This window comes from Bos indicus, chromosome 8 (assembly GCF_029378745.1).
Source record: "Bos indicus isolate NIAB-ARS_2022 breed Sahiwal x Tharparkar chromosome 8, NIAB-ARS_B.indTharparkar_mat_pri_1.0, whole genome shotgun sequence".
NCBI classification, from domain to species: domain Eukaryota; kingdom Metazoa; phylum Chordata; class Mammalia; order Artiodactyla; family Bovidae; genus Bos; species Bos indicus.
The window spans coordinates 88968720-88983228 of record NC_091767.1 but is presented as its reverse complement, the minus strand read 5'-3'; the positions used below and the strand labels follow the sequence as shown (position 1 = coordinate 88983228).

The 14509-nt window shown below is 43.4% G+C and overlaps 1 protein-coding gene across 4 annotated transcripts in view; it reads right to left on the bottom strand.

The window, feature by feature from the left end:
• SHC3 (SHC adaptor protein 3) overlaps positions 1–14509 on the bottom strand; it is a 192949-nt gene that overhangs the window by 66028 nt on the left and 112412 nt on the right. For all 4 annotated transcript variants that reach the window (XM_070795190.1, XM_070795189.1, XM_070795188.1 and 1 more), the window contains 2 exons: positions 13175–13228; positions 4089–4140 (listed from right to left, as the gene is read on the bottom strand). In XM_070795190.1, the coding sequence (XP_070651291.1) occupies positions 4089–4140; positions 13175–13228 (106 nt within the window). The remainder of the gene's footprint in view (positions 1–4088; positions 4141–13174; positions 13229–14509) is intronic.

Below are 14509 nucleotides of genomic sequence, written 5' to 3'. Positions count from 1 at the left end.
GTCCACATTGGCATCATGGAGCCCAGAGTTGCTACATGGGACGTCCTACTTCTCTGATGGAGGAACCATCTGGAGGGACCCTGAGACTCCATGCAGAGAGAGGAGGACCCTGCTGGCTTAGACTTCTAGTCCTTCCTGCCAACGTATGAGGCATAGACGTGAAATCAATCTGGCCCTTCTAGACCAGGCCAACTACCAGCCAAAGACCACCCAAGACCCCACTGATGCCACATAGAGCAGAAAAATTGGCCAACTGAGCCCTGCCTGGACTCGTGACACAGTATATCAAAAAATACTTTTAAAATGATGGTCTTTAACCCACAAAGCTGTATTACAGACAACAAATAACTGGAAAGAAAGAGTGAACATCTCCCACAAAGCATCAAAGGACCACTTGGCTGATGGTACCATCAAAGCACCAGCAGCATAGCACAGAGGTCTGGCATTTGTCTTCACACTAGCACTGCACATGGGTCCCATGGGGGAGCTGGTCTAGAAACCAACACGCATGTGAAATATATCCTGATTTCCATGACTTTGAAAAGGCACTGTGGGCAGAAGGCACTGCTGGTTTCTGCCTGTGAAACAAGACAATAGCTTGTATGTGTCTATGGCCCTAAGTCAAATTGCATGGGGTTATATTCCTTCAGGGTCTGTCCCTAGAGCCTGATTTCACAGCCTTGACTGAGCATGGGCACCACTGCTTTGAGGTCTGAGCACTGGGATTTTTAAAACTCCCTAGGTGATGGTCAGCACTGAAATCAGATTGATTATATTCTTTGCAGCCAAAGATGGAGAAGCTCTATACAGTCAACAAAAACAAGACCAGAAGCTGACTGTGGCTCAGATCATGAACTCCTTATTGCCAAATTCAGACTTAAATTGAAGAAAGTAGGGAAAACCACTAGACCCTTCAGGTATGACTTAAATCAAATACCTTATGATTATACAGTGGAAGTGAGAAATAGATTTAAGGGACTAGATCTGATAGATAGAGTGCCTGATGAACTATGGAATGAGGTTCGTGACATTGTACAGGAGACAGGGATCAAGACCATCCCCGTGGAAAAGAAATGCAAAAAAGCTAAATGGCTGTCTGAGGAGGCCTTACAAATAGCTGAGGAAAGAAGAGAAGCGAAAAGCAAAGGAGAAAAGGAAAGATATAAACACCTGAATGCAGAGTTCCAAAGAATAGCAAGAAGAGATAAGAAAGCCTTCTTCAGCGATCAGTGCAAAGAAATAGAGGAAAACAACTAGAATGGGAAAGACGAGAGATCTCTTCAAGAAAATCAGAGATACCAAGGGAAAATTTCATGCAAAGATGGGCTCGATAAAGGACAGAAATAGTATGGACTTAACAGAAGCAGAAGATATTAAGAAGAGGTGGCAAGAATACACAGAAGAACTGTACAAAAAAGATCTTCACGACCCAGATAATCACAATGGTGTGATCACTCACCTAGAACCAGACATCCTGGAATGTGAAGTCCAGTGGGCCTTAGAAAGCATCACTACGAACAAAGCTAGTGGAGGTGATGGAATTCCAGTTGAGCTATTTCAAATCCTGAAAGATGATGCTGTGAAAGTGCTGCACTCAATATGCCAGCAAATTTGGAAAACTCAGCAGTGGCCACAGGACTGGAAAAGGTCAGTTTTCATTCCAATCCCAAAGAAAGGCAATGCCAAAGAATTCTCAAACAACCACACAATTGCACTCATCTCACACTCTAGTAAAATAATGCTCAAAATTCTTCAAGCCAGGCTTCAGCAATATGTGAACCGTGAGCTTCCAGATGTTCAAGCTAGTTTTAGAAAAGGCAGAGGAACCAGAGATCAAATTGCCAACATCTGCTGGATCGTTGAAAAAGCAAGAGAGTTCCAGAAAAACATCTATTTCTGCTTTATTGACTATGCCAAAGCCTTTGACTGTGGATCACAATAAACTGTGGAAAATTCTGAAAGAGATGGGAATACCAGACCACCTGACCTGCCTCTTGAGAAACCTATATGCAGGTCAGGAAGCAACAGTTAGAACTGGACATGGAACAACAGACTGGTTCCAAATAGGAAAAGGAGTACATCAAGGCTGTATATTGTCACCCTGCTTATTCAACTTCTTTGCAGAGTACATCATGAGAAATGCTGGGCTGGAAGAAGCACAAGCTGGAATCAAGATTGCTGGGAGAAATATCAATAACCTCAGATATGCAGATGACACCACCCTTATGGCAGAAAGTGAAGAGGAACTCAAAAGCCTCTTGATGAAAGTGAAAGTGGACAGTGAAAGAGTTGGCTTAAAGCTCAACATTCAGAAAACGAAGATCATGGCATCTGGTCCCATCACTTCATGGGAAATAGATGGGGAAACAGTGGAAACAGTGTCAGACTTTATTTTTGGGGGCTTCAAAATCACTGCAGATGGTGATTGCAGCCATGAAATTAAAAGACGCTTACTCCTTGGAAGAAAATAGAATGCATATTCAAAAGCAGCAACATTACTTTGCCAAGAAAGGTCCATCTAGTCAAGGCTATGGTTTTTCCAGTGGTCATGTATGGATGTGAGAATTGGACTGTGAAGAAAGCTGAGTGCCAAAGAATTGATGCTTTTGAACTGTGGTGTTGGAGAAGACTCTTGAGAGTCCCTTGGACTGCAAGGAGATCCAACCAGTCCATTCTGAAGGAGATCAGCCCTGGGATTTTTTTGGAAGGAATGATGCTAAAGCTGAAACTCCAGTACTTTGGCCACCTCATTCGAAGAGTTGACTCATTGGAAAAGACTCTAATGCTGGGAGGGATTGGGGGCAGGAGGAGAAGGGGCCGACAGAGGATGAGATGGCTGGATGGCATCACTGACTCGATGGACGTGAGTCTGGGTGAACTCCAGGAGTTGGTGATGGACAGGGAGGCCTGGCATGCTGCGATTCATGGGGTCACAAAGAGTCGGACACGACTGAGCAACTGAACTGAATTGAACTGAGGTGATTTAAAATATAGCTCATTTTAAGAACCATTGACTTAGGAACCATTTAACATATCAAAAGAAAGTCTAGGATTACTTGAGGTTAACTTGGAACAAACAAAAATAAAAGAAGAACTTCAACCAGTATAACTCTGGAATGTGGTGCAGCCTGCCACATCCTCCTCCCCCAAGGTTAGTGGGAAAACAGCATTCCAAAATCACATCTGTGTTGAAATTTTAAAAGAAGTGTGTTTGTGTGTGTGTGTGTGTGTGTGTGTACAGACAAAAATTTTGCAAAGCCAACTAGGAAATTTTATTTGGTTTCTGGGGTAGAGGGTGGGAGGAGGAGGGGAACCAATGGGTGGTGAAGGGAAGGGCCATTTTGCGTTGTTACAAGCCCCACTGGTGTCATGGATGATTCTCAATTGGAGTCGTGCGCCACCTGGCGGCTGCCTGGAATTCAAGCGTAGCACCCTCCTCACTCAGCCCACCGGCCCAAGCCTAACACAGGAGGGATGGGGCCACTGTTTGTAACAGATGGGATGGTGGGTACGAAGGGAAGGTCTAGGAATAAAGGGTCCATGAGGATGGGACGTACTTGATCCTTCGAATCCCCTACCTAGCCTGTGTCTGAGGCCCGTGTCTAGCATTTTTTGTAGGGTTTAAGAGGAGAGCCCTGAGCTTGGACACTGGCCTCCGGAGCCATGCAGAGCAGTGTGAAACAGTTGTCGGTGGACAAATGAGGAGATGGTGTCGGGCGGGAGGCCAGCGGCTTGTAAAGCCTTCAGGTGTAACTGAGTCCACCTTCAGAGTCTAAGTGGGAGCTGCCTTGCACAGGTCAGGTGTACCAAGTGCTAGCCGTCTGGATACAGGTGTGTGTTTCAGGCTCTCAGATATCCAGCGTCTCCTATACAGAGTATGATTCAGACTCTCAGATATCCAGTGTCTCCTAACCCAGCCAGGTGTGCCGCCACACTTCACTGCCTGTAAAACTAAATTATCACTGACAGTACGAGAGAACACTTGTTCGTGCAGGTGAAGAGGGCTGAGATCATGAAGACCAACTTGTATCCAGTGTTAAGCCCAACTGCACGTGAATGAGAAATGACAAAGGTCACACACAGCTTACCTCTGCGATTAACAGGGTCCTTAGCAACATACGCAACGTAGTCTGTTGTGTCCTGTGAAAGAGAAAGGAGATGTCACATCACTGATTACGGGGGAAGCAGATGCATCGTGTACACAGCAGCTCAGATACCAAGAGCAGCCCAAACGACAGACCAGCTAAAGGACACATCTCGAACTGTACGCAGGGCAGGGATCACCAGAGATCGGCAGACAGCTCTCACACTGCGAGCAGCAAGGATCTGGAAGGCCCAGGTACTCAACATGTTGGATCACCCAAGGAGTTGTAAAAACACTGATCGCTGAGTCCCAGCTCCCAGATAATCTGATATAACCAGAGTGGATGTGGGCCCCGGGCATCAGAATTTTTAAAAGCAAAACAGATAATTCTATTATGGACCAGGGCTGAGAAACACTGCCATCAGCTCTCCAACAATGGAGCTCAAATCTGAGCTGATGTCAAGAGTTCCCCGCAAGGCTTGTTACAGCGCAGATTGCTGGGCCCCACCCCAGGGTCTCCAACTGTGCAGGTCCGAGCTGAGGGCCCAAAATGTACATTTCTGACAAGCGTCCAGGCAGCTGCTGCTGCTGGTGATCTGGGGGCCACATTGAGAAAATCAGAAGTGGATGTTCAAAGATCGGTTACAAATACCCCTAATGGGTGGGTGAGATATGATGACTTAATGACTGATTTTAATGCTTTTGAGATGTTTCCAAAGTTTGAATTCTATTGAGAAGTCTCCCCCTTACACATGAAATATAAAGTCCCCTTCCTGATTCACCTACTTGGCACACAAAGTAATTGATGATCTCAGAAGTGGCCTAGGCAATCATGTGGATTTTAGTTTCTAAACAGAGGAACCAACAATTCTCTGAATTCTTTTTTTTTTTTGGTTGTACTGGGTCTTCATTGCTGCACGTGGGCTTTCTATAGTTGCTGCAAGCAAGGGCTACTCGCTAGTTGTCCCCAGGCTTCTCATTAAGGGAGCTTCTCTTGTTGTGGAGCACAGGCTCTAGAGCACATGGGCTTAGTTGCCCTGAAGCCTATGAGCTCAATTGCCAGACCAGGGATCAAACCTGAATTGGCAGGCCAATTCTCAACCACTGGACCACCAGCAGTGCCCACAGGACTGGAAAAGGTCAGTTTTCATCCTAATCCCTAAGAAAAGCAATGCCAAAGAATGCTCAAACTACCACACAATTGCACTCATCTCACACACTAGTAAAGTAATGCTCACATTTCTCCAAGCCAGGCTTCAACAATATGTGAACTGTGAACTTCCAGATGTTCAAGCTGGATTTAGAAAAGGCAGAGGAACCAGAGATCAAATTGCCAACATCTGCTGGATCATCGAAAAAGCAAGAGAGTTCCAGAAAAACATCCATTTCTGCTTTATTGACTATGCCAAAGCCTTTGACTGTGTGGATCACAATAAGCTGTGGGAAATTCTGAAAGAGATGGGAATACTAGACCACTTGACCTGCCTCTTGAGAAATCTGTATGCAGGTCAGGAAGCAACAATTAGAACTGGGCATGGAACAACAGACTGGTTCCAAATAGGCAAAGGAGTACGTCAAGGCTGTGTATTGTCACTCTACTTATTTAACTTATATGCAGGGAACATCATGAGAAAAATCAAGATTGCCGGGAGAAATATCAATAACCTCAGATATGCAGATGATACCACCCTTATGGCAGAAAGTGAAGAAGAACTAAAGAGCCTCTTGATGAAAGTGAAAGAGGAGAGTGAAAAATTTGGCTTAAAGCTCAACATTCAGAAAACAAAGATCATGGCATCTGGTCTCATCACTTCATGGCAAGATGGAGAAACAATGGAAACAGTGGCAGACTTTATTTCTGGGCTCCAAAATCACTGCAGATGGTGACTACAGCCATGAAATTAAAAGACGCTTACTCCTTGGGAGAAAAGTTATGACCAACCTAGACAGCATATTAAAAAGCAGAGACGTTACTTTGTCAACAAAGGTTCATCTAGTCAAGGCTATGGTTCTTCCAGTAGTCATGTATGGATGTGAGAGTTGGACTATAAAGAAAGCTGAGCACAGAAGAATTGATGCTTTTGAACTGTGATGTTGAAGAAGACTCTTGCGAGTCCCTTGGACTGCAAGGAGATCCAACCAGTCCATCCTAAAGGAGATCAGTCCTGAATATTCATTGGAAGGACTGATGCTGAAGCTGAAACTTCAATACTTCGGCCACCTGATGCGAAGAGCTACTTATTTGAAAAGACCCTGATTCTGGAAAAGATTGAAGACTGGAGGAGAAGGGGACGACAGAGGATGAGATGGTTGGATGGCATCACTGACTCAATGGACATGAGTTTGAGTAAACTCTGGGGTTGGTGATGGACAGGGATGCCTGGCACGCTGCAGTCAATGGTGTCGCAAAGAGTTGGACATACCTGAGTGACTGAACTGAACTGAAATAGACCACCAAGGAAATCCCATCTCTGAATTCTTCAAAGCAAAAGAAAGACTTTGCTGCACAGTTGATATTTTCAACATTCAAAAAATTCTCAAGGCAGGGGGGCAACTGGTAAAGTTCTCCCCATGGTTGCCAGTATTTCCCCAATGTGATGGTTTCAGAGGACTCCAAGGTTATTTGTTTTTTTGTTTTTTTTTTCAGCATTTGTAAGACTGTCATGAGTTCCTTCATTGTGATTCTCTGTGGGCAGAGACGACAACCCCTTCTCTCCCTACAGCACTCCAGAAAACCCTCCAATGTGAGGGGGAAAGGGGGAGAGTGGGGGTGGGGGTGGAGGATGCCATGGTATGATCATCCATGGCAGGGAGTTCATGGTTCAAGGTATTTTTCCAAAAATCACTCTCCAGAACTCACAACCATTCACTAAAAAAGGAGAGAGCTTCCAGCAGCTCTTGATATATTGGACTGCTAGCCTGGGGTCATTATCCAGCATGCAGCCTGGCTAAGCTGTTTGCTCTTCCTGCCCAGACCACTCTCCTTTGGTATATTCACAGACTGACCAGGGAATTGGAGTGGGAGACCAATAGTCAACACAGCTTCCTATTGTTTCATCAGGGAAGATCTGCTCAGAATCTGAAGCTATTTGGCAAAAATAAGGATTGTAGCTTGTAATCATAGACACTCTTTCTGGGTGCAAGAGATGTGAATGTCAGAAGTGACCCTAGAAAGCACTAGTGTTTCTCAATCTGAGATCCATGGAACGCTGGGTTTGGGCAGGTATATTCTCCAGCTTTTGAGATATCACCAGAATCTCTTGTATGGTTTCCTTTCCATAAGAATCTTAAAAGTTAATACAAGAAAATGCAGGATCATTCGAACAACAACTGTGTCATCAAGCTCTGCATGCAATTTCAGTGCCAAGATTTTCAGTGGGGTTTCCAACCTTCTGGGTGCCACATTTTTTAAAGAATTAGAGAGAAAAGAACAAGCAGACTAGATGGCTTTGCCCCACCTGAAGCAATTTAATGTCACTTTTGTACGCAATGATGTATGACTGAAGTGTTTACTTGAATAGAAGAAATTAGTGGAAAGAGTGAGTCATCCGATGCCTGTGATAGTACAGTTGCTGCCCTCAAAAGCACCATGGTGGCCGGTTTTAGAGTCACATTGGGAGCAGAGATTTAGTTTCAGCAAAACTTTATGCATCACAGTAAATTAATTTTACTTTGAATGTTGTCGAGTCTTACTGTGTTTATTTGCACTTCCAAGTTTGATTGGGATTTACAGTTCAATAAAAGATGTAAACAAAAGGAGTCTACCCATAATTTATTTTTGCACATATTTTGATAACAAAATTAGAGTCCACACTTCTGGCATATACAAGGAAATTCTTCTATTTCAATCCTTACTCCAGTCTGAGAAATGCTGTGCTGGCTCCAAGCTAGGGAAGGAAGACTAGGCAAGAGACCTGATGTGCCCCTGCCACTCAGCTGGTCAGCAGTTAAGCCAAGGACACAGCCTTTCTGATGCCAAAAACGATGCACTTCTGGCACAGCAGGGAAATGTATTGCTATTCCGAACAATGCCATTGACATCACCCAGTCATACCGTGAGCACTCTAAGTTCCAAAGATGGAGCTGCCAAGTGCTTATTCTGTATTTATACATGTGTCTTCTCACTCCCAAGCTTTTCTGAGCCCAACCATTATTCTGACATTCTTTTAGTGATCTTTTAAAACTGCTAATAATAGTAGATAATAATTGTAGTATGCCTATTTATTGTAAGGATTAACAGTATGTCTTATTCATCTTATTCTTATAATGAATAAGAATAAGACAATTATAATGAATAATAATAAGACAAATACTGTCCTATTCCAGTCTGTCTTATTTGACATTTCAAAACACCATATTCTTACCCAGTAAACTGAGGCACAAAGCAAAAATTTGACACATACTTAGCATTAGAACAAGGAAGAGAAATAAGAATTGTGAGTCTGAGTGAACTCTGGGAGTTAGTGTTGGACAGGGAGGCCTGGTGTGCTGCGATTCATTGGGTTGCAAAGAGTCGGACACGACTGAGCGACTGATCTGATCTGATCTGATCTGACCAACTGTAATGGTTACAAGTAAATTTGGAATGGGAACTCAGGCACAAGGTGATATGCATTTGAATTGCTTAAAATTAAAAAGTAACTAGGTTTCCTATCCCCTAGAATCATAACATTTTTTTGTATCAGAAAAAACATTAAAAGTTATGAATTACTTTAGGGGTCACTAAGATGTTTCCCTTTTTAAGAAGAGGTGATGATGGATTGGGGGCAAGAGGAGAAGGGGACGACAGAGAATGAGATGGCTGGATGGCATCACTGACTCGATGGACATGAGTCTCAGTGAACTCCGGGAGTTGGTGATGGACAAGGAGGCCTGGCGTGCTGCGATTCATGGGGTCGCAGAGTCGGACACGACTGAGCGACTTATCTGATCTGATCTGATCTGATGATGAAAATTGAAAATAGTTCACAGATCTTAGTGCATCCTGGATAAGGACAACGCATTTGACTTTCCATTTCCCATATCTTTGCACCTCCTCTCATAATATCATCATGAAGATGAGGTTTGACACCAATACAGTATACTAACGCATATATATGGAATTTAGAACGATGGTAGCAATAACCCTGTATACGAGACAGCAAAAGAGACACTGATGTATAGAACAGTCTTTTGGACTCTGTGGGAGAGGAAGAGGGTGGGATGATTTGGGAGAATGGCATTGAAACATGTATAATATCATATATGAAATGAGTCGCCAGTCCAGGTTTGATGCACGATACTGGATGCTTGGGGCTGGTGTACTGGGACGACCCAGAGGGATGGTATGGGGAGGGAGGTGAGAGGAGGGTTCAGGATGGGAAACACATGTATACCTGTGGCAGATTCATTTTGATATATGGCAAAACAAACATAATATTGTAAAGTTAAATAAAATAAAATTAAAAAAAAAAAAAGAAGATGAGGTTTGAGACAAGTTCTTGAAAGGAGATGTTGATGCAGGTATTCAGTGTTTCTGCTTCTTGTTTTTCAAACTGGGTCAACTTCCAAATTTAAGAAACTGGTTCCAAGCATTACATTAGGCAAGTAGACAGCCAGTGCAGAATAATTAGACCTGGTTACAGATGTAAGTGTGGGTCACAATAAACTTTGGAAAATTCTGAAAGAGATGGGAATACCAGACCACCTGACCTGCCTCTTGAGAAATTTGTATGCAGGTCAGGAAGCAACAGTTAGAACTGGACATGGAACAACAGACTGGTTCCAAATAGGAAAAGGACTACATCAAGGCTGTATATTGTCACCCTGCTTATTTAACTTCTATGCAGAGTACATCATGAGAAATGCTGGGCTGGAAGAAGCACAAGCTGGAATCAAGATTGCTGGGAGAAATATCAATAACCTCAGATATGCAGATGACACCACCCTTATGGCAGAAAGTGAAGAGGAACTCAAAAGCCTCTTGATGAAAGTGAAAGTAGAGAGTGAAAAAGTTAGCTTCAAGCTCAACATTCAGAAAACGAAGATCATGGATGGCATCTTGTCCCATCACTTTATGGGAAATAGATGGGGAAACAGTAGAAACAATGTCAGACTTTATTCTTGGGGCTCCACAATCACTGCAGATGGTGATTGCAGCCATGAAATTAAAAGACGCTTCCTCCTTGGAAGGAAAGTTATGACCAACCTAGAATGCATATTCAAAAGCAGAGACATTACTTTGCTGACAAATATCCATCTAGTCAAGGCTATGGTTTTTCCAGTAGTCATGTGTGGATGTGAGGGTTGGACTGTGAAGAAAGCTGAGTGCCAAATAATTGATGCTTTTGAACTGTGGTGTTGGAGAAGACTCTTGAGAGTCCCTTGGACTGCAAGGAGATCCAACCAGTCCATTCTAAAGGAGATCAGTCCTGGGTGTTCTTTGGAAGGACTGATGCTAAAGCTGAAACTCCAGTACCTTGGCCACCTCATGCGAAGAGTTGACTCATTGGAAAAGACTCTGATGCTGGGAGGAATTGGGGGCAGGAGGAGAAGGGGACGACAGAGGATGAGATGGCTGGATGGCATCACTGAGTCGATGGACAGTGAGTTTGAGTGAACTCCAGGAGTTGGTGATGGACAGGGAGGCCTGGCGTGCTGCGATTCATGGGGTTGCAAAGAGTCGGACACGACTGAGCAACTGAACTGAACTGAACCGAACATATGTAAGTATAGATATGTGTGCAAAATAATTAAACCTGGCTACAGATGTAAGTATAGACATGTGTATATGTCTAGTATATGTGTAGCACAGGTAGAGGATAAGTGTGTAATCATGTCTTGATATAATCTTCAGAAGTGCTCCTTGGATGGGCTTGATTATGGAAGACTTCCACTTTCTAAACGTACATCTCAATGAGGTATTTCATTTTGCAGTGGATGGTAAAAAATCAAAGGATTGAAAAGAAAATAAAGGAAGGAAAGGAAAGGAAAAAAGAAGAGGAAAGCATCCTGGAAGACTTCTGAAAATTAGACCCTAAGAATGAAATAGGGCTAAAGCCAGTGAAACGCACTGAATAAGATGTTGAAATAATGCTTTGGTCATTCTGTGACAATTTCAGTTCAGTTCATTCACTCAGTTGTGTCCGACACTTTGCGACCTCATGGATCACAGCACGCCAAGCCTCCCTGTCCATCACCAACTCCTGGAATTTACTCAAACTCATGTCCATTGAGTCGATGATGACATCCAACCATCTCATCCTCTGTCATCCCCTTCTCCTCCCGCCTTCAATGTTTCCCAGCATCAGGGTCTTTTCAAATGAGTCTATTCTTCGCATCAGGTGGCTAAAGTATTGCAGTTTCAGCTTCAGCATCAGTCCTTCCAATGAATATTCAGGACTTATCTCCTTTAGGATGGACTGGTTGGATCTCCTTGCTGTTCAAAGGACTCACAAGAGTCTTCTCCAACACCACATTTCAAAAGCATCAATTCTTCGGCGCTCAGCTTTCTTTATAGTCCAACTCTCATATCCATACATGACTATGGGAAAAACCATAGCTTTGACTAGACGTAACTTTGTTGGGAAAGTAATGTCTCTGCTTTTTAATACGCTGTCTAGGTAACTTTGGTTGTAACTTTTCTCCCAAGGAGTAAGCGTCTTTTAATATCATGGATGCAGTCACCATCTGCAGTGATTTTGGAGCCCCCAAAAATAGTCTCTCACTGTTTCCCTGTCTATTTGCCATGAAGTGATGGGACCAGATGCCATGATCTTAGTTTTCTGAATGTTGAGTTTTAAGCCAACTTTTTCATTCTCCTCTTTCATTTCCATCAAGAGGCTCTTTAGTTCTTCTTCACTATCTGCCATAAGGGTGACACTTTAGCAGAGGTTTAAGGGCAAAGAGCCATCTGCAGGGTGGCCAAGTCCCTCTCCTGCCAGTGGCCTTGGTTCAGGCATCTCTCTGTCTCAGACCCTTGAGACACAGCCTGTATCTCCCCAGCAGGAGCATCTGAGTGATGCTGGGGAGATGGGAGTGATACCTCCATGGAGGCTGCAGCAGGTGGGCGAGAGAACAGCAAGCACAGGCTTTCCTATAGCGAATATATTCAATGTCATGATTACACTGTCCTTTGGAAATGTGAGACTGGAACCAGCAGAAGAAATCACTCCCTTGATTTAGCTTTCAATGTGCCAACAGCAGTTTTACAATCAGGCTACCCAGGTAGGAGTGTGGAAGAAAGGTATATGAGTTAAACATGGAGTCTGGGAAAAATCCCCTTTCCCAGCTAGAAATAGACAAGGTCCCTGGCCTTGGGATAAGAAGTAATTAATATAATGCATTGATTACTCAGGCTATCTTGGACCAGTAAGCCTTACATAAAATCTGAACACTGGCTACCAACAATTTGATAAAATAATACAAACAACAATAAGGATAACAAAAATACTGTCCTGCCTGAGGAAGGAATGGTTTTCCTGACCCTGAAACTGAATGCTAGCCTTGTATTGTAGATTTCCTGACCATATGTGGACAGCAAATTCCCTGGTCATGCCACCTTCTTAATAAAAGAAGCAACAAAAACTGGAACATTCTCCTATTCTCTATCCTCTCTCTCCACAACTCCTTCCCTGTTGGCAAAACAAATCATTAAAAGACGACAGTGTTAAATTTGGAGAGAAAAATACCAGTTTCAAATATTCATGAATAAGTCAGAGTAAGTAAATTCACAGCCTTTGAATAAACTTAAAATCCCCAAATGGAGAACTCCGGGGGAGAGCCAAGAGAAAAACGTACATGAAGCAGGACCGGCAGAGTCAGGCACACAGCGGCCACTTTGAAAACTAGGGAGCTATGTCACTGTCCCTTAAAGCTGCTGCTTCGGAGACTTCTGACAGCTTTTGACTAATGAAATGAAATCTAATAGTAGGTCGCTGCCATGGGTCACCCCTAAAAAAAACTATAGGAAGAGCTTATGGAATGGGAGCAGAAATAGCTGGTATCACAGTTAAATTTCCTTACAGGGCTCGAAGAGGCATGCTTTTGAAGCAGGGTCCCTTCTCAGCAACTCTGACGAAAACAAGCGAAAACAACACCAGGGGTACTTACCGGGTCTCCCCCGGAGGCGAAGGAGATGGACTGCATATGATGATTCGCTATAATCTGCCAGGCCGAAAACAAGAAACCAAGATGCACCGTTATTACCCTTCCCACGTCTTGGAGAACAAACTGTTGACAGACGATACAAATCAATAAGGTGTCCTGGAAACTGGTAAAATTGGTACCCAATGAAAAGAACAATTATAAAAGTAATAATAATAGATACCCTCGAGTGAACTTTCACAGCATATCAGCTGTTCATTTAACTACTTTGCCAGAATTATCTCATTTATGTCTCACAGCAGCCCTGGGAGGTATGTAACTATTGCAATCCCATTTTGCAGATGAAGAGCCTGAGGCCCCCAGGGGCTAAGCAAGCAGTTGGCTCAAAGCTCTATAGCTAATAAAAGGCAGAGCTGAGACCTGAACACAGAGGGTCTTAATAACCATGCCTCTTTGAGAAGGAAAACGTCTCATCTACACACCAAAACTGTGCAGTTTGTTTCCAAAGACAATGGGTCTAAAGACCCCATAGCTGGAGGGGAGGGAAATGTGGTTGTCCCCAGCTTCATCTGGTTTGTATCATGAGCACACGAATTAGCTTACATCCAAGATCACAATCAATGCCCTCTCCAGCACTCTTGTCATCGATCAATTTAAAAACCAGCAAGAATGTTCCAAGTTAATTTTAAAATGGGAAATTTCCATTAGCATTATCAACTGCAGCATACAGAGGAATCCAGTAGACACTGAGCAAATTAGAAGCTGCCCTAAATTTAAAAAGCTACATAAGTCTTCCCTGCTATTTTTATCTTTCCAAAGACAATGCAGTGACACTGAGGTAAATTTTCGGGGGTGGGAACAGTACTCTTGCCTCCAGCCCAGCATAACCAAGTTTGTTTCTGCACAGCCCCCTCAGGCCCTCGCCAGCAGGCAGGCAGGCAGAATTCACAGAGCCGTAATCCTACCATCCAAGGGATTTTTCTGATCGTGCGCCAGTAAAACTCAAAGCAAAGCTATAACTGAATTACAAGATAAAATGAGATATTTTTAAATGCCTACTTCAGTTGTTGGCACTCACAAAACTACTCATAATCTAGAAAAATCCTGAGCATATACATGAATAAAAACAGTGAGTCCAGCTCTGTAGCCTGTACTCAAACCCAGCTGGATCAAACTAATGGTTGCCTTTTGCAGCTGTTTCCTGCCTCTAGTCTAGGGGTAGGGGGCTCTCAGGAGAGCGATGAGGACGTAGCAGTCCCCCAATGATGACAAACGGTGACTTCTATAGTTGTTCATTTCTGCTTGTTAAGTGTTTTAATTTTTTATTCCAAAGCAGCCCTA